General features: G+C 41.8%; 1 protein-coding gene across 1 annotated transcript in view; it reads right to left on the bottom strand.

The window, feature by feature from the left end:
- The window catches only part of lpar1 (lysophosphatidic acid receptor 1), a 58,102-nt gene that overhangs the window by 25,520 nt on the left and 12,672 nt on the right, over positions 1-19,910 (bottom strand). Inside the window, exon 2 of the mRNA XM_033646797.2 lies at positions 382-1,137. Within this exon, the coding sequence (XP_033502688.1) occupies positions 382-1,120 (739 nt within the window). The 5' untranslated portion in view covers positions 1,121-1,137. The remainder of the gene's footprint in view (positions 1-381; positions 1,138-19,910) is intronic.

Here is a 19,910-nt window from a genome sequence, read left to right as displayed (position 1 = left end):
ATCCTCTAGACATTGTAGCTACTCATATCCACATTTTGGCATCAGCAAAATAAAATGCAGTTGTTTAACAGAACATATTCAACTGCTCATGCAGAATCACAGCATGTTAACGTAATTTGTAAGGGGACAGGGTTGGCTGAGATGATGTATTTGAGGCTTACACTCGTGCTAGGCAGACACTGTGTTTGTGCTGAATGATACAGCCTCACAGACGGACCCATCAACAGATTCATTGTTCTGCTGCTGCTGATGCCAACTGTCGCACTCACTGCTACAGAGATAGAGTACTAGATATGCACAGTGTATGTAGCTTGCTAGATAGAGATACAACAGCTAGATAGATAGATAGATTATAAAGAAAACATTAGATCTCTTCCTTACCCAGTACAATCACCACGGTTTTCAGCAGAGACATCATCGTATCTCGGTTGCGTCGAGGTCCAGAGCTGTGCCGCGACATCCTCATGGTCCTCTGGCGCACATACACAAAGATGTGGGCATATAGCGTCACCATGACGACAAAAGTCACTAGGTTAAACACTGCCCAGAAGACCAGGTAGGAGTTGCTGTAAAGCGGTGCCATGTTGGAGCAAGACTTAATGCTACAGATACAGTTCCACCCCACGCTGGGGATGGCCCCCATGACTATGGACATGGTCCAGATTATGACAATCACCACCACCACACGCCGGTTACTCATCCGCGTGTGTAGCTGCATGCGGAACACGGTGATGTGGCGCTCGATGGCGATGGCCAGCAAGTTGGCCACGGACGCCGTTAGGCTGGTGTCGATCAAGCCCTGGCGCAGCAGCCACGTGGAAACAGTGAGGCGCCGCGTGTTGGGTCCCGTGTTGAACATCAAGTAGAAGTAGGCCAGGCCGGCGAAGAAGTCAGCAGCTGCCAGGTTGGCCATCAGGTAGTAGATGGGGAAGTGGAATCTCCTGTTGACGTAGATGGCGATCATCACCAGAAGGTTGGCGAGCATGATGAAGATGCACACGGTGATGCCCAGGCCCATCACCAGCCTGCTGACAGTGTTCCAGTCAGTAGCAAGGTACTTGCCGCTGCGGTTGTAGAAGAAGGCGATGGTCTCGTTGTAGTAGCACTGTTCGTCATCCATGGTGGCAGTGGTGCTTTCTGAAAGGAGATAACACGAGACATTACAGGAGGTTCAGTGTTTGCCCTGTAATCTGTAATCTGTGTATGTGGAGGTACTGAAAATGTCATTTATTTTTCACAAGCACTGATCTGTAACACTGCTCACTGTCTCAAAACAATACCAATACAACCATGTCACAGAAAAGATTTTATCAGTAGGTAATGTTTGATTGTTTTCCTCCATTGGCAATGAACCATACTGTATAAACTTGTGATGTTTGAAGACAAAAGCGAGATTAAAATGGAAAAAAAGAGCTGCACTGAAGGACCAGGTTGTTCAGTCACAGAGTCTGGCACACATGGAAATCCAATCTGATCATATCACAGCAAAAATGAAACCTAAAAACCAAAGAGATTGGCTCAAAATGTACCCCAACACTGCCAAGCTATCTATGATGTGCAAAGATTAGCATTGTTGCCTCACAGCAAGAGGGTTCCTGCTTTAAACCCAGGGTGGGGGAGCCTTTCTGTGCAGCGTGGGTTTTCTCCAGGTGCTCCAGCTTCCGCCCACAGTCCAAAGACATGCAGGTTAATTGGTGACTCTAAACTGTCCGTAGGTGTGAATGTGAGTGTGAATAGTTGTCTGTCTGTATGTGTCAGCCCTGTGATAGTCTGGTGACCTGTCCAGGGTGTACCCTGCCTCTCGCCCAATGTCAGCCGGGATAGGCTCCAACAGGGAAATGTAGGAATCACTGTAGGCCTACAGCAATGAAAAATCTTTAAAAATAACTTATTCATTTCCATATCATATTTTGTAAAAGCCACACAGAGCCACTGGAGAGAGACTAAAGAGCCCCATGTGGCTCCAGAACCACACAGGTTGCCTACTCCTGGACTAGGGAATGCAGTATGTCAATATGGGTCCTCACAAACAAATGTGTATAAATGTGAACATTTATACATCTATATTGGGAGGACACCGATAATTATTTGTGCGTGCTCACGTATAGAAATCAACAGTCAAAACCATCAATCCATCAGCCGGCTATGATACAGCAGAACTTGTACCTTACCATAAAAATCTGGATTAATGAATTCCGAAAACAGTGTTTGCATTGCATGTATTTACACGGATTTATGACACATATGTCCACACTAAACAGAGCGGCCTCTGTGTCCGTTTTCCTGAGCTCATGTCCTACTTTTATGCCTCTGTCAGGAATGAGTTAATCCATATATTCTTAAAAAATGCATATATTCCTCTTTCGCAACACTCAACACAAAGCAGCGCTTTAGGAAAAACAAATCTCCTTTGGATTTAGACTCAACGTGATTAGTTGTCCTGTGTGTGTGTGTGTGTGTGTGGGTGTGTGTGGGGTGCAACAAGAGTTTACATAAAGAAAACAGCCATCGTAAAGGCGTGAACGACAGCTTTATAAGAGCAAAAGCTCTAAAAACGATTGTTAGGAACAACACTTGTATTGTCCACAAGTCACAGTTTACAGCAACACTACACAAGGGTGGTGTGTGTGTGTGTGTGTCTGCATGCTCGCCTGCTACATGTGTGCAGCCGTGTATGTATCTTATGTGTGCTGTGTGAATAAACCCCAGTGTGATATGAAACGGTAACATGTTTTTTCCATCTGGTGGAATTTTTATGAGTGTTCCTGCTTTTGCAAAAAAAAAATCTGAGGAAACAGAGAAACTAAGCAGCAACATGATGCTCAGAGTCAAATCACGCGCACACACACACACACACACACACACATAAACAATGCTCACAGGAACATGTGTGTGTGTAATAAGCTCCAGTCCCACACAGATGCTGGCTAGTCTCTCTCATACACCCCCAACCGGAAACAGGACCTCAGGGCTGGAGTTTGTGTGCGTGTGTGTGTGTGTGTGTGTTTAGGTAAGACAGAGACAAAGAGAGAGAAGAGCGTCAGGGATAGGGAATGAAAAAAAGAGTATTAAAAGTTCTGCGTCAAAGCCCAGTGTTTTTTTGGAAATCAGTCTCTCTTGATCTACCTTCTAATATCCAAACCCTTTAGGCCCTCGTTTCTCTCTGCAGTGACACAGCAAAAACTGCCAAAGCTGCACTGCAAACATGACGGATTTTTTTCTTCCCTCTTCTTGGACTAATCGGCGACGTCGGAAAAACTATCACAACCTTCACCTCCGCAGAAATTCACATGAAAAATAAGGGATACTCCTGAGAAATGAGGCAGTGTTGAAAGCTACGAAAGCTGAAGTTTGCCAAGAATATTTTCCAACTCCTGCACCCTCGACTGCTCGGGAGCTCTAAATCTCACCAGTAATATACTGTTTTGACGGCCATGATGTACAAGACATGTTACATAATGTAATGGCTTACTTTTGCCGGTAGCAATAAGCCATGATTTAGCTCCTGACTGCTTTTGTTCCATAGAACGCCTCGCTATAAAGTCTAAATTTAGCCCATTTTTTAGACATAATCCACGCCAAAGGCAATACTGTACATCAACTATACAGCAGACTGGCTCAGACTGTTGGCACTGTGCAACATCTTTATATTCCTTAGCCAAATCGGGTGTGTATTAGGCATGGCAGTGCACCAATAACAGTATAAAGGAAGTCCTAATCAATTAAATAAACGGTTTTCAGGGCTCTGTTTATATGTCCAATTTCCTGAGGCGGGCCGATAAGGGACTCCATCTGCAGCCATGTTTGCTTGGAGTGGCTGTAAAATGTTATTTCATTCACTGAAACAGCGACGGTACATTCTATTAGCTGTATTGAATTATTGCCCGTACTGCGCTGTTCCAGACAAGCCTGGTGTATCTGCTTAATTTCTGCCCGTTGATTTCTGAGACATGTCAAAAATAAACACTGGCCAGTAATCACTATAACAGGGCCGCATTTTTCTCATGACGTTTTACTGTATGTTTGATTCATGGCTCATGCTGTGCACCAGGAGCACAGAAATCTAGACTGGGTTTTTTTTAAATCATTTTTTTATAGAAGACCACATAAAATAATAATGCTCAAACTGAAACAGTGTTTGCTATGATCATTACTCCTGTTATCAACACTCCTGTGAGTCACAACCATTCCTTTTTGCCATCTCAGATGAATGGGCCGTTTGCTGTCTCACTGCACAGGGGAATTGTGACCTTTGGTGACCTAAAGGCAAAACATTTGAATCATTTAATCAATTGAAAATTAATTTCAACATCCCAGATTCCCTTTTTTTCCCCACTATATCCAAATTAGACTCTGATTTTTTATTGGTTGTTGGTTGGAGAAAGAGGGAATGACATGCAGCAAAGGGCCGCAAGCCGGAGTTGAGCCCAGGCAGCTGCAGCAAGGACTGGGCCTCTGTGCATGGGGCGCCTGCTCTAACCACTAAGCCATCGACGCCCCTATTAGACTCTAAGTCAGAATTCCAAATTATGAAACCATGCCACAGATTTTCCTGTTCAAGCTCCTGCAGCTTCCTGCAGACTCCAAACACCTGATATCTATGTTTCTATGTCTATTGACAATTTCAGTATCCACTAACTATCTGAAAGAAGCCTGGTCCAATGAACTGAATCCTGAGGTGTCTGACAACCAGTGTTGGGCAGCATTACAGTAATAATATTACTTTTTCCAATAATGAGCAGTTAAAGTAATCACTAATAACATTTTAGTAATAATATTACAGTTGCCCCAAAACCAAACAACTAGTTACACAATACTTGAAATGGAACATCACATCAGTGGACTCATTTTCATAATCGTCGGCACAGGGACGTCACAAGATGGAAACGCTTACCCTTACCCATGTGGCTGGAAATATTCCCATTACTTTGATTTGTTGGGAGAAAGGATGACAAGAACACTGTTGCTGCAGGTAGTCGTACTAAAACTCTTTCCACTGCAGAAAACACGTCCTCAAACGCTCTGAAACACCAGCTACGACCGACAGCACAGCAACATGAAGCTCCAGGAGATACACCCCACCAAAGGTGAGCCCTCCTCGGCCGTGGAGGTCGGCTGTAGCGCTACACTGGCTAAACAACCAAAACAATGGATGGATATGAATGGATTTTAATCGTGGGCAGCTGCATGCTAAAACAAGTAATGAAGCTTGTGACTGGATTGCGGAGGATGAAATGTTGCTCCATGAGTGACTCTCTGTCTTCCAGGCAGAGCCCTGGGAAAATACAGGTCATAGGCAACAGAAGATCCCCAGGTAAAAAAAAAAAATATATAATTTGCAAGTGATTCAGCTAGCTTAGCTACACTTATATTAATGGCAGTTACCCTAATATTCACACAGAGGCACACATCTGAATTTTGGGGAGATATGCATTAACAGTTTTATGGGGTGTAATATAAAACTTGTGTAACAAGTAGTGCTACAAACTGCTGTTGGCAGGGAGTAATAAGTAAAGTAATATTTTGACTTTTGAAAGAGTAACAAGTAATGAGTGCTCTATTCCATTTTTAGAGTAACAAGCCCAACACTGCTGACAACATCTGGAATAAAGCCTTATCTAGAACTCAAACTTGCTTGATTGAAGTGATTCAGCACAAAGCCATCCATAGACTCCACTGCTCGATTTCCGAATTCATCCATCTGTTTCCCCACTACGTGACAGATGCAAAGCTGCACAGGGCTCTTAAACACATCTTCTCTGGCCCTGTCTTCAATTACACAAATTTTGGTGTGAAATATTTCGGAGGTTCTCCAATGTCAATGGAAAGAATTTTCCCCCAATCCTGAGCTGGCACTGTTCAGACGCTCAGAGTCTGTTTTGAACTATACATCTGAGGAGTAATTGGCATTGATGCATGGAGTGCTCGCCGTCAAGAGGATGATTCTAACCAGTGGGAAATCGCCAACACCCTCTTGTTTTCAGAAATTGCTCAACAAAATGATCAGAATGATACAAATGGAGAGAATACTGCTGTACGCCAGAACACAAAAGTATCCAGACGATTTTTGAGTGTATGGGGTCCATTCATTGACTATCTCAAAGACAGGCCTATTGTTAACTTTATATGTCTGTCCTTTACCTGTACTCTTCAAATACCTGACTGTAGCATATTGAAAATGGCTTACAGACAAGCATATTCAGTGTGTCTGTTGCTTGTTTGCCTTGGGTTGTTTGACCATTTCCTGTATCTAAACGTAAAAATTTGACAATAAAATGTGTTGCTATCCCTCAAAATTGTTTAGAAAGAACAAAAATGGAAGTTTCTGCTTACGGCTGTAACTTAAACTGCTCAAATTAACTTCAAATATAAGTATATATAACTATATTTATATGTGTGTGCAAGGAATGAAGATGGTGGATCTTGTAATGGCGAGTATGAACATGAGGAACAATTGCAGCAAGTAAAAACTGTTCCAATGTACATATGGGCATGCGAGCATTGTTTTAAGACACACTTAAACAATGTGAATGTATATCCTTCAAGGAAATGACTTTTCATTATCAGATAATACATGAAAAAGTTATTGGAATAAATCTTTATGCCTTCATATGCGCTGTGTTTCTTGATGAGGTCCGAAAGTAGCACAGATCGGTGTTCTAGAAACCAACTGTTGCGAACTGCCTTTCCTGTTTGCGATGAGTTTGTTGTTTCCTCTTGGTTACTATGGTGATTGTATTTATTACTTTAGAGAGGGTGATATCAAACCTGCATGTCATTTTGAGGTTTGCAATCATTACTTGTATCCAGAGAGAGTCAGCTATCAACAAGCAGCGATAGGAGCAGCTGAGCGACAACACTAATGCAAGACATATCCACAGTGATGGATTCTCTACTACAATAACCACAGCAGATGAAAGCCCATTTATTACTGCTTGTCATCTGCGGTTAATGTCTATAAAATGTCTCGGGGGGGGGGGGGCAGTCACCGGGGCATCAGATGCCTGAGGCCAGTCGTCAGTACTAGAAAGTGGAGGAAGTGTCAGTGGCCTCTCAGTACACATTCCCAACACTTTCATCAGACCCTTGGAGCCTGCAGAGAGAGATCCTGTCATTGTGTGTGTCTATGTGTGTGTATTTGTTTGCAACAGTCGGTGGGTGGGTCTTGTTGAGGGGAAAGATTGAGCAAGACAGAGGACACAGAAAAAGGGGGATTTTACATTTCTGTGTTCCTGCACCTGGGTGTGTGTATATGCTCACTATAAAAGGGAAAGTTTGAATGACTAAGTTGTCAAAGCATTTTAGTGTGTGTCCGTTAGCGGGAGAGGAAAATTCAGGAGTGTGTGTGTACAATGTTGAACCCCGGGTGTTAAAGGCAGAGAACAAAATGCTTGCTGTGCTTGAGTGTGTGTCGACACACTCTCTTCATGCTTGTTAGTAGTGTGTGATAAAGTCTGGGTGTGTGGAGAGGGAGAAGAAAGGATAAAGTGTGTGTGTATCTGTGTGGGTGTGCGTGAGTGTGTGTGTGTAACAGGCTTTGAAAGGACCACCCTGGAATACATTCAAGTGAGGTCATAACTCAAGCATCAGCGCCAGGGCTGCATCCGTATATTCATACGCCTAATTAACACACACACTCAATTATTGTAGTCTCCCAATCACACACGCACTTCATCTCTTGTCTGCAAATGAGCAAACACATACTCCTACTTTTAAATATATGAGCACATATTTAATACCCTTGCAGGATGAGCTGCAGGACAAGATCTACAGTCCCTAAGTTGTTGTTCCACTTGCAGCTATGAGAGACTGCAAAGCTCATTAGCTCCAACAGTGCAAGTTGAAATGAACAAATCATGAAGATGGGGTACAGATCATCATACGTTCACTGAAATCAAAAGGTTTATGGTCATTGTATGGAAATATTCGGAACGGATTATGAGGCATATCATGTGCAAACTAGACAGGAGAGCTGGAGTACCCAAAATGTAATGGCATTATGTCATGGCTATCCGACTTTTAGATCTGGATATTTTTGGATAAAGAATCATGGCAGTCTTTCATCGTGGCTAAAAAACAGTGGTCCTACATCACACAGTGAGAGCAGTTCAAGGATGGCCATTGTCACGGTCTTGCAATCCAAGACAGCCTGAGATAAAATTCCGACTGTGTCAGAAATGTGGAATGATTATCTCACTGTGTGACTCCTGTTCGATCTACGTCTACTAACCGAACACAGTCTCACTCGAAGTCGTCGAAATCCAGCGCTTGGGCAGTGACTTGCGGCGTCAGAAATCAACAAAAAAGAGCGTCCTTTAGCGTTGGCATGATACGCGGCCGGGTGCCGTTATAGTTTAATCGCGCCAGATATCGTCAGGGGGAGACATGGCGAAAGTTGAGTCCGAGTGGGGCGGGCCGAAGGAGTGGTGGATGAATCCTACAAACACCAACCTTCCTTTGAGAGGGCGGAGTTCATGTCACATAAGATTCTAAAGCCAAACCCTGTTCTTTTTTCCCAAACCTAACCACTTCCTTTTGTTACCTAACACAACCACGTGTGTTTGTTGTTTTATTTTGACACAGACTTTAAATTTCCTGTGAAAACGGAAGTGTATCTTGAAAGAAGAGAACTTGAGACCGTGTCCTAGAACGTCAACAACCTACACACTCAGGGTACCTTGCACGTCGTGTGTGGACGTGGAAAGTCCATGACCAAAACGTCAATATGTAACAAGGTCGGGGTGAGAATGTGTTGACCAACCAATAGAAATGCAGCATTAAATAACCCACTGGTGCTAAACCCAAACAGCCTTACCACGATCAGGTAAAGGATGAAGCATGGAAGAAAATAGCGCCGGAGCTGCAGCTGCCAGGTGAGCAATCTAGCAGCCAGCAAACATACACACACAGACACACTGCAGTATATAGTGCCCACAAAACTTTAGGTTATTTAATAATGTGACCCTCTATGTTGTGCTTCACAGTTGGAGAAGTGACAACCTGTGCAGCATCCTTGCACACTCAGTATGGGAAGCTATTGCATCGTAAGTCGTAGCCTGCAATTCAGTAGGTGCAGCCTGCACACATCAAACTTGATGTTGTGCCCAAGTTTATTAGATCCATGGCGCACAATGTAGCTGCACTATAAGACTGATAAAATCTTAAAGTCTGTAAGAGGATTAGAGGAATACTTCACCCTAATGCTGTGTTTTGTTGAATTGTACATGCCTCTAGTGAACGAAGAATCCAAAAACAGGAAGAATTCTTGATGAAAAGTCATTAGGGTCCACAGTTCACAACAATAAAACTATGTTGAAACATTAATTTAAAAACTGTCATGCATAATAACTTTGGATTTTTAAAGGATTAGTTTGGATATACCTAAGTCACACAATAATACAAACAAAGTTCATTCAGAATTTTCTCATTTTTGGATCTCGTTCACCAGAGACATGCAAGAAAATCAAAGTTTTCTATCACAAATTCAATGTAACATGAGATGAGTAATTCATATACAAATGATCATTTGGACGTTGAGGTATTCCTTTAAAGAGCCGTAAATATATGAATATGAAATGTGATGGAATCATGGCCACAATATCTTGGATGGACGGATAGACAACAACATCCAATATCCAAGACTGTTCTCCAGAGAAATAAACAATCAGTTGTTTTAGCAATCACCTCAAAATGACATATATAAAGCCCCCTGGCAGCAAGGGAAATTAATGACAGGAGCATTATTTTTGAGGCTTGACAGTGATGGGTGGATGGATGTCACCACAACATCTGACTGTAACACTGGGGACTGCTCTCAGCTCACCATTTCCTATCAACACTTGGTTTCTTTTAACCATGACCACAGTCATCGCCTGACCATAACCACATGGTTAGTACTGTAACCATGGCGATGAACATCCCCTAACCTTGACAAAGAAGTAAATCTAACCCAAACAACAATGTTTCCCTAACCCTAACCAAGTCATATTTGTGTCTAGACCTAATCCAAACCTTTTACCATAGTGCTGTCACATCTTGAACCAGGTCTGGAGGGTGACCGATCAGAAATGCTTTGGTTGTAAAGGGCAGATACAAATTACTTATTTTGTGCTTTCATTTGGAGAACTTGTTGCAACATATCTTTACAACCTTTGGACCTAGCATTCAGCCCTGTGATAGTTCGGCGACCTGTCCAGGGCGTACCCCACCTCTTGCTCAATGTCAGCTGGGATAGGCTCCAGCACCCTGCGACCCTTAACAGGATAAGCAGCTATGGAAAATGAATGAATGAATGAATGAATGAATGAATGATCTAGCATTCAATTCTTCTGGCCCAAGTCTAAGAACAACAGTGGACTGTGCCATATCACCCCAATCATTAAACCATGGTTTAGTCTACTGCTGTTATTATTGAAAATATGATTATCAGCATTTCAATTTTATCTGTTTTTCTTTGCATTGGTTTATAGTTACTGCCACTTAAAATTTGACAAAGATATTCTACTTGTTTAAGAAAAATGTTTTAAGAGTGAATGTCTTGTGTGACGAGATGTCATGGATTAGCAAGTCTTGCCAACCTCCGCCTTGTTCCAAATACATGCTGATTGGTTGTTATTTAAAGATCTACCTTGTTACATTCGGTGAAGTATTAATTACCTTAGAAAGGATCACCTGTTTTCGCTATTTCAGGCATCAGCACTGTATAGTACACAATGGGTGTTTTCGAACAGTCCTGAGAACTCCCTAAGAGGAACTGTCCGATGAGGAGCTCCCCCAAGAACTACATACCTTCAAGAGCTTGTTTTGGGGGTGCTTTTGCATTCACACCATCAGTAGGAGCGCTGAAATGTGAACCAATGGCTCATTAGTTCGATCAGTCAACGTATAATCAGGTCACTCGAGGTTCCTCTTGTGCTGGAAGTGTACCTACTGTGGTATACAAGCTAAAAAAAGGTTCCTCAAAATGGGGTTCCAAGAACTATTGTTCCTTGTTTTAATGAAGTAAATGCACTAAAAATGCAGGTTCTTAGAACTATGACAAACATTATTTGGGGTCTAAAAACACCTAATGTTGAAGGCCAGATGGCCAAAAACATTTTGTTGTCTTGTCTTTTATAAATTAAGACTTCTCAGTATTGAGAGAGACCCTTATCTGGCTTTATCTGTCAATATAGTAGGAGCACTGTGGGAACTCGGCTGGGCCCAGACAGAACAGTTGAGTGTCTGAAATAAAATTCAGACGGTAACTAAACTAAAGTCTGCTCCCAGTTTCTCAACAATCCATCATCCAACCTTCTGGTTACTTTTGTTATTACAGTCCTGAGAGAAATAAAGCTTTATGGAGAACACCACTGAATTCCCTGTTTGACATGTTATTCCAATGAAGAGAGAAAGTTTAGTCTGTATTCGGGAACATTTATAAGTGTGTCAGTCTATCATACTGATGAATAGTTTCACAAGAAATTATGGTAACAAGCTCTTTAATGGAGAACAGCATCCATGTTCTGGCTTCGAAACACAAAAATATGATCATATGAATCCCATTTGAATGTTAAAGTTCAGGCAAATATGTTGTTTTATAACCCCAAATGGTCCCTGCAGTTCATCATCATGGCATCTAACAGTAAATTGTCTGATGTGGTTTCTAGCTCTGTAAGAATGATCCATTTACATAAAAAGTCACGAAGCATTGAAGTGTTATTACAGTTATGCATAAATTACCATACCCAATAACGATTCCACTGCATGCATCTGGGGCCTGACGATGATTTTTAAAAGACGTAAAAATCTATTTTTAGGGTGTAAAATAAATCAGCCAGATTGCAGAGTTCAGCTGTGCAGCATTTCGCGAAGCAGACTTTGATGTGAATGAGTTATGAATGATGGAGGTAACATCTGAAAGTGATAGAGAGTCTCTTCACTGAGTGCTTGCAAACTGCTGAGTCTGCTTCAGAGTAAAACTGCCTGTTAAGTTTAGGCCTGTATCTCAGATTAGTTAGGGTGCTTTCACACCTGCCCTGTTTGGTTCGGTCCAATCGAAGTTCATTTGCCCCCTTAGTGCGGTTTGTTTCGGCAGGTGTGAACACAGCAATCACACTGGAATACAGCAAAACAACCAGACCGGATTTGTCTCGCATGGAAATTCTGACCAATCAAGAGCAGCTTTCTCACACAAGATATTTGATCTGGTCCGCTTGTAAATGCTGCCGTGAGAACACGAACCAACTCTAGGCAATTATACAACTTTGTGACAAAATGAGTCCCTGATTTGGACCAAAGCAAGACAACTCTAGGTCTGAAAGCAGCCTTAGTTCACACTTAGCTTATTGGTTGATACCTACGGTAACGGTAACAGAGACTTTATATCCCCCTGACATTTTTTCTGGCTACCATGTGGTGACTTTGTATACCTTAAATATTCTTCACATGACAAATGAGTAGCTGAAACGTCCAGGACGTGAAGAAGTATGCCAATCATGGGTCAGGGGTGCCCATTTGTTTGGAGGTCTCAGGGCTGCTACCTCATAGCCCGCTTTACTTTGTTGAAGTGATTTACGAGCTACGTTTTAGTGCAACCAGGGTATAAAGATTTCAATTCTGAAAGTGAGTCTGATCCCCAAATTCCCACTTGGCACTGTTGTGGCAGCATGCGTATTAAATGTCTGACAAGTGAAACTGAGAAAACTTTCCATACTTCTTCCAGCTCTCCTCTCACTTGTCCTCCTTTCCAACTATGTTCCACATATTGTTCTGCTCCTTTTGCCCCATTTCTAATACTTTATTCATCCTCTCTCCCTCCACCCTTCTTCCTTGCTTCCTCAGCTCCTCCTCAGCATCTTCACACTGATTATATATTCTCCTTTCCTTTCTTTTCTACTCTCCCGTTTCAGTAGAAATCCTTGCACCTCACCCTCTCTCAACTCTTCTCCACTCTTTTTCTTTCCTCTCACTCTTGCCTTGCCCTTTCCATAGTTGCTACTCTTTCCTCCACCTTGATCCCTTTCCCCTTTCCTGTCCTTCTCCTTCCATAACTCTTTTCCACACTGCTTCCTTTCCTCTCGTCTATGCTTCCTTGTAACCCCTCTTCTCTTCTCTCCCTTCAACTCATCTTCAATCACCTCTCTTTTCCTCAGCTTTCCTCTCCTGTCTCCTCCTCTCCACCTCACTCCTCCTCCTCCCCCACGTCTCCACTTTGCCAAGTCTCCGCACAATGTGCCCATTGTTTCACCACTCCCACCCCAGAAAGCAGAGAAACAGGACTTCTAGAACCCCGAATACACACAAACACTCACACATAGGCTTTCATTCTCTTACTTTCTCCTCAACATCACGGGCGAGTGCACACACACCACGCTCGCACACATAGTCTCAAACAGTTGCTGCGGAGCAGCAGAGCTCAGCACAAGGGCTGGATTGAGAGCTGGTGTTGAGTCATGTGTGACTGCAGCCGTGACGGGCTGATTCACGGCTCGTCAGTGGATGATACCCCTCCAACCACTTAAGCACTTCCATCTCAGCCCACGAAGCCCCACACCGACACATGTTCAGTCATTAAATGTGATGACTAAGATAGAGAAGAAGAGAATGGAGAAGAAAGGAACCAAATTAAATGTGATTAGTCACATAAACTAAACCACATTTAACTCAGATGGAATAGAATAGAAAAGAACCGTATAGAACGTGACAAGTCCTGCAAAGGGGACCAAAGTTGACTAGAATATAGGAAGGCAAACTAGACCATATTGGAATAGAATAGAAATGGAATGGAACAAAATTGAACCCATTTAGCCTTATAAAATAAACCCTAGGCCTATTTGATATGGCTTAAATGGAATGTGTTTTTGTGCCTTCGTACCGATGATAGCCATGAAACAAATGTCAATTGTCAAATGTCATAACAATGAATCGATTCGTTTTTTGGTGGTCAAAGGTCAAGATCACCATGACCTGTCACATTATTATGAATACAATGTCTCAAGATCACCTTGAGGGATTTTTTTTTTCCAAATTTACCACAATCATCCACTTCGAGTCAAGGATGGGCTGATTAGAATATGGTTGCCAAAGGTCAAGGTTACTGTGACCTTGTGTCCATGTCGTTGTTGTAATTGCGATATTTCAGGACAACCTTAAAGGGATTTTTTGTTTCAGATTTAGCTCAGTCATCCACTTTGAGTCAAGGATGAACCGATTAGAATTTGGTTATCAAGTTTAAGGTTACTGTGACCTCATCCATTGCATTCTTGTGAATGCAATATTTAAAAAACATCTTGAGGGACTTTCTTCAAATTTGACACAAACGTCTACTCCGACTAAACGATGAACTAATTAGTTTTTTGGTGGTCAAAGGTCAAGGTTATCATGATCTGTCTCATTATTGGGAACGTGATATCTCAAGAACACCTTGACGGATTTTCTTTTTCAGTTAACCACAAACATCCGCTTTGAGTCAAGGACGATTATAATTTGGTTGTAGTAGGTCAAAGTCACTGTGACCTTGTCCGTTGCATTCTCATGAATGTGATATCTAAAAAGACACCTTGACGGAATTTCTTCAAATTTGACGCAAACATCCACTTGGACTCAGTGATGAACTGATTAGAATTTGGTGGAGAAAGGTCAATTTCACTGTGCCTTTGTGTCCATTTAATTGTTGTAAATGCAATATATCAAGAAGACCTTGAAGGAATTTTGTCACATTTAGCACAAACATCCACTTTCAATCATGGATGAAGTGAGTAGAATTTGGTTATCAAAGGTCAAGGTCACTGTGTTCACTGTGACCCTGTTCGTCGCATTCTCGTGAATGAGAAATCAAAAAAACACCTTGAGGGAATTTCTTCAAACTTCACACAAATGTCCACTTGGACTCAACAATGAACTGATTAGTTTTTTGGTAGTCAAAAGGTCAAGGTCACCATGATCTGTCTCATTATTGTGAAAACACAATATCTCAAGAGCACCTTGGAGGGATTTTTTTTTCTTTTTTTCAAATTTAGCCCCAATATCCACTTTGAGTCAAGGATGAACTGATGATGAATTTGTCCATCTGTTGCGTCCATTTCATTGTTGTAAAAGTGATACATCAAAAGGACCTTGAGGGAATTTCCTCAAATTTGTTACAAATGTCAACTTGGACGCAAAAATATTGTGATTAGAATTTGGTGGTCATATGTCAAGGTCACTATGACCTCACGACACATGATTATGAAATCAGAACTCTGAAGAATTCGTATGCCAATTATGTCAGGATTTCACCCAAAAATATAGTTTAAAAAAATGATGAAAGGATGACATTAAGTATCCAAAAGGCCAAAAGTCTTCTGGCCATTACTCAACATCATCTGAAGTGGTTTTTCTAGTTTTTTCATGGACTAGTGTGTATTTGTCTAAACGTGACTATACTAGAGAATAGTATAGAATAATTTATATGACTAAGTTGTATTCTAGACCATATTTTACATGGCTCCAACAGAATGTTTTTTTTTTCTCATGGACTAGTGCATATTTGACTCAATATGACTGAAATAGTATAGAATAGAATCTACTTTGTTTTATAGGGTAGACTATATTTGTCTTGACTTCACCCAACAAGAATAGAACAGAATTAGGGGATTCTGAAATAATATTGTAGGAGATAAAAATAAAAAATAAAAAAATAGACTCAACACAAGTTGACTCGGATATTCTAGGGGGAGACCGTCTTTGACTAGAATAGATTTGAATTAGGGGAATCTGTGGAGAATATAACTTCAAATGGTGATACTCAGGAAACCACACTACAGGAGATTGGGGAAGCAGCATTTCATCACACCACCAACAGCAGCATTTCTTGAGCGTTTAGTCTTGGATGTTCTTCTGACAAAATAATGTTTTATTCCCAACGGAGAAGGAGTTAACTGCTAAATTACACTCAGCTCTGCAGAGACAGTCTGAGTGGCTTTCACAGTGGCTTCTGGTTTGTCCAAGGCCACCGAAAGCAATGTTTTATTTCTACATAACAGCCAGAATCATAAATTACATATAAAAGCCTTTTTAATTTGGCTATAAATTATTCCAGGGATCATAGCTTAGGAAAGCCTAGTGACAACTGAAATCCAACTCTTGGGTTATTATCTGCAGAACAGCATATAACACACCCTTTCATTTAGCAAACGTCCATCTAATAAGCTTTTTTTGCTTTAAGGTCTTTCTGCTATGATCTGTTCCACATGTTTTGGTAAAGCAGGTTTTTAAGCTGAATGGCAGGAATGGGGAAAAATATAAGCTTGAAATTAATCCTTGGAAAAACCCCTCAGAAATGCAGTTTAGAGCAGCATAATCTGCATGGCACACATACACGGTGAGTACACAACTTCACACATTAACTAACACGCAAATACACAGTACATGTGGTTCAACTTGGTCCCAAAGCACTTGGCGTTTCATTATGATAACCAAACTTATTTAGCAATGACTGACTCCAGATAAACAGCCTCCACCATATGTGTCAGGTTCCTCTGCAGTTTATTGTTGGGTGTGTGCAGTCATCCTCTAATGAAATCACACTATTGGAGACAGATTCCACAGATTACATCACCGCAGCTCAGATGCGATATGGGATTGCGTCAGTGCGGTCTGCAGAGATTTCAGGGTTTGACTCAAAAGCGTTCTTCAAATTCATCACTGAAAACAAACGCTTGCATGCCTGTAGGCCATTAGACTGCGAGTGCATTGGAAAGGTTTGTATACAATTTATATTAGACTTTAGGGAATCTTCCATGAAAAGAAATTATGCAATAATTGTGAAACATAGTCTGTGAGAATTTGGAAAGGACACATTGTTGTAGTTCGGCACATTACATTTGAAACTAGAAGGGCAGTCAGAGAACGCAGACCTTCACCAAGGCCATATGCCCTATCTCAAAATGTCAATGGGAGGGAGTGAAAAATATTTGTGCACCCATGACTCATGGGTTCTTCCTTGAACCATGCAACACCTTTCTAGCAAGTTTCATGGAAACTGGGCCTGTAGTTTTTCCGTATTCCTGCTGACAAACCAACAAAGAAGCCACAAACACAACCTCTTTGGCGGAGGTAACAAACCAATGATTACAAGGTTCAAGTGCTAACTCTTAGCTTCAGAGTTGAGGGTCTTTGCATCCATATTGGCTGACTTTTGGCCCGATTCTAAATAGTCCCCAGATGCCCAATTTTGGAACAATGCAGCAGGACAGTATTTTTAAACGCACGCACAAGACAACCGAGGAGTTTCTATGGCCAACCAGTGGAATGTTCTTGACCGGCCAAGCCAGTCACCTGACCTCAGTCCAACTGTACATGTTCCACTTGCTAAAGACCAGACTGAAGGCAAACAGCAGTTACCAAGTGCTTCACAAAAGCAAAGCATTCATGCTGGCAAGCCCTGTCACACTCAGTCAGACTGGATGTAGAGCATCTGTCAGCTGCCATCTTAAGGTCTCTCCACAAATTTTCTATGGTAATCTAGTCGTTGGCTGAGTCATTCAGTGACACTCAGAGACTTGTGCTGAAGCACAACAGTGTCTTGGTGAGCGTCGTGCTGGAAGGTGAATATTCGTCCCAGTCTGAAACTGCGTGCACTCTGGAGCAGGCTTACTTCAAGGACCTCAGAGTATTTGGCTGTATTTTGTCTCACCAGAGGAGAACATTTTATTGAGTAGTTATGTGAATGAGAGATGTCATTTCTTTATTTATAAATTTGCAAAAAAAAATTCCATATTTTCTCTTTGTCAATATTGTTTTTTTCTTGAAAAGTACATTTAATAAATGCTAAATTGAATCGATTACATGCTGTGTAGTTGTGCAAAAAGTGAACACTTTCCAAAGCCACTGCACTGTATATGAAAACAGCACCAAACAGTCAAATCACATTTGTCCATATTTACTTAAGGGTTGACAAAGGCACAAAAAAATAAGTGTTTGTGCTTATGCTTCATTTTGTTTAAGGTTTTCCTATTTAGAGGTGGAAATGTATCCACTGCATCTGCTTTAATGCTGCTGACTGACCACTGCACCAGAGGAAACTGCATCTAAGTTTTAACATCTGGGAAGAGCAGGTGTCTTCATGAACAATCCTCAGTAAAAGTTCAAACAAAAACACTTAAGTGCCAGCAGTAAAGACCAAGAGACAAAGACCAGCAATGCAACAGGCTGTCGTCATTACCGTTCTCTACAGCTTTAAATGCAGAGTTTTCCCTTTTTTAATGGCTCCAGTTTGCTGCAATATGATTAAAGCAGCAAATCAAATACTTTAAGTGTACCTTTTTTCATGTAGTTCAAGGATTTTCAAGTACCAGAAATCAACCACCTTGGTGATTACATCAGGCGTTTTAAAGGTATACCATGCATACCATGAGTTTTCCTTAATAAAAGTATAGACTCATACAAAAGCAATCCCTTTGAATCATCACTTATGACCCATCTGCTGAGACCCTCTTACAGCATTTTCTGATTTTCTTCTTAATTCTGCTGTGGTTGGGATGTTTAAGGCAGTGGTTCCCAACTGGTGGGTCGAGGTCCAAAAGTGGGTCGCTGGTTCATTCTGAATGGACCGCAAGTGACTCTCAAACACGTAAAGTTTGTAAAAAACACACTTTAATTTCAAGTACAGTGAATTTCCAGCACAAAGCTTTTATTTTGAAGGGCCATTTCCTGCTGTAGAGTAAGTAAATAACGGACAGCTACTTGACAGAGACATGACAGGTATGATGCCGGATGTATTAAACTGTGTGGACCTTGAACTAATGATTAAAGGGATAGTGCACCCTAAAATGAAAATTCAGCCATTATCTACTCACCCATATGCCGAGGGAGGCTCAGGTGAAGTTTTAGAGTCCTCGCATCACTTGGGGAGAACCAAGGGGAGAGGAGGTAGCAACACAACTCCACCTAATGGAGGCTTACGGTGCCCCAGATATCTCCAAATATATGTCCATACTGCTCGTCCGTAGTGATCCAAGTGTCCTTAGAAGGACACTTGAGCGTGGTGTACAGAGAGGCAGTTAGAGCTACAGGCTACAATGAGGCTAAAAACAGAGTTCAAATGACGTTTTTCCAAACAACTTTTTATGTCGGGGCTTCAGGACACTTGGATCACTACGGACGAGCAGTATGGAGATATTTTGTGGTTTCAATTATGTGTTTTTAGACGTTTGAATCTGGGGCGCCGTAAGCCTCCATTAGGTGGAGTTGTGTTGCTACCCCCTCTTCCCTTGGATCTCCGCAAGTGATGTCAGGACTCTAAAACTTCACCTGAGCCTCCCTCGGCATGAGGGTGAGTAGATAATGGCTGAATTTTCATTTTTGGGTGCACTATCCCTTTAAGGAGAAATCTGGATCCCGTGGCTGGACAAGTTGGAAACCATTGGTTTATGGGCATGTAGCCTCTAGCCAATAACAGCAGGCAGGTGAGGTTGGGACTTTAGAAGAAGCACTAGTAGAGGCAAAGGAGAAGCTACGATAAAAGCCACAAACACAGCACTGAGAAGATGCAAATACAGGGAGTTGAAACAACGCCAGTGAAAGCTCGTTCCAAAATTAGAGTGAAATCTGGAGTTGACTTTCACTTTCACTTCCAGTGCTGACGAGCTCTGAAAGAAAAGATGTGGATGAAGAGCGCCACAAAGTTGGCCTGTTTTCTGTCAATGGGAAGGTGCTGGGAGTTAGCTAAGTTAGCTTTCTAAAGTATCGGCTTGACCATTACAACAAATGTAACATTCCAACAGTAGCTTGCAGTGTACTACAAGCAGTGTAGGGAGGAGGGGTCAAGTTTGAATGACAGGTTTACAAACTGCTGACTCACATGTAGCCTTCCTCCTGCGGGGAGAATGCACTATTTCAGTACCAAAAGTATCTTCCCCTCAATAAATATTCCAACTTCCACAGCCGAG

The sequence above is a fragment of the Epinephelus lanceolatus genome, chromosome 19 (assembly GCF_041903045.1).
Source record: "Epinephelus lanceolatus isolate andai-2023 chromosome 19, ASM4190304v1, whole genome shotgun sequence".
NCBI classification, from domain to species: Eukaryota; Metazoa; Chordata; class Actinopteri; order Perciformes; family Serranidae; genus Epinephelus; species Epinephelus lanceolatus.
This window is presented reverse-complemented; position numbering and strand designations above follow the sequence as displayed.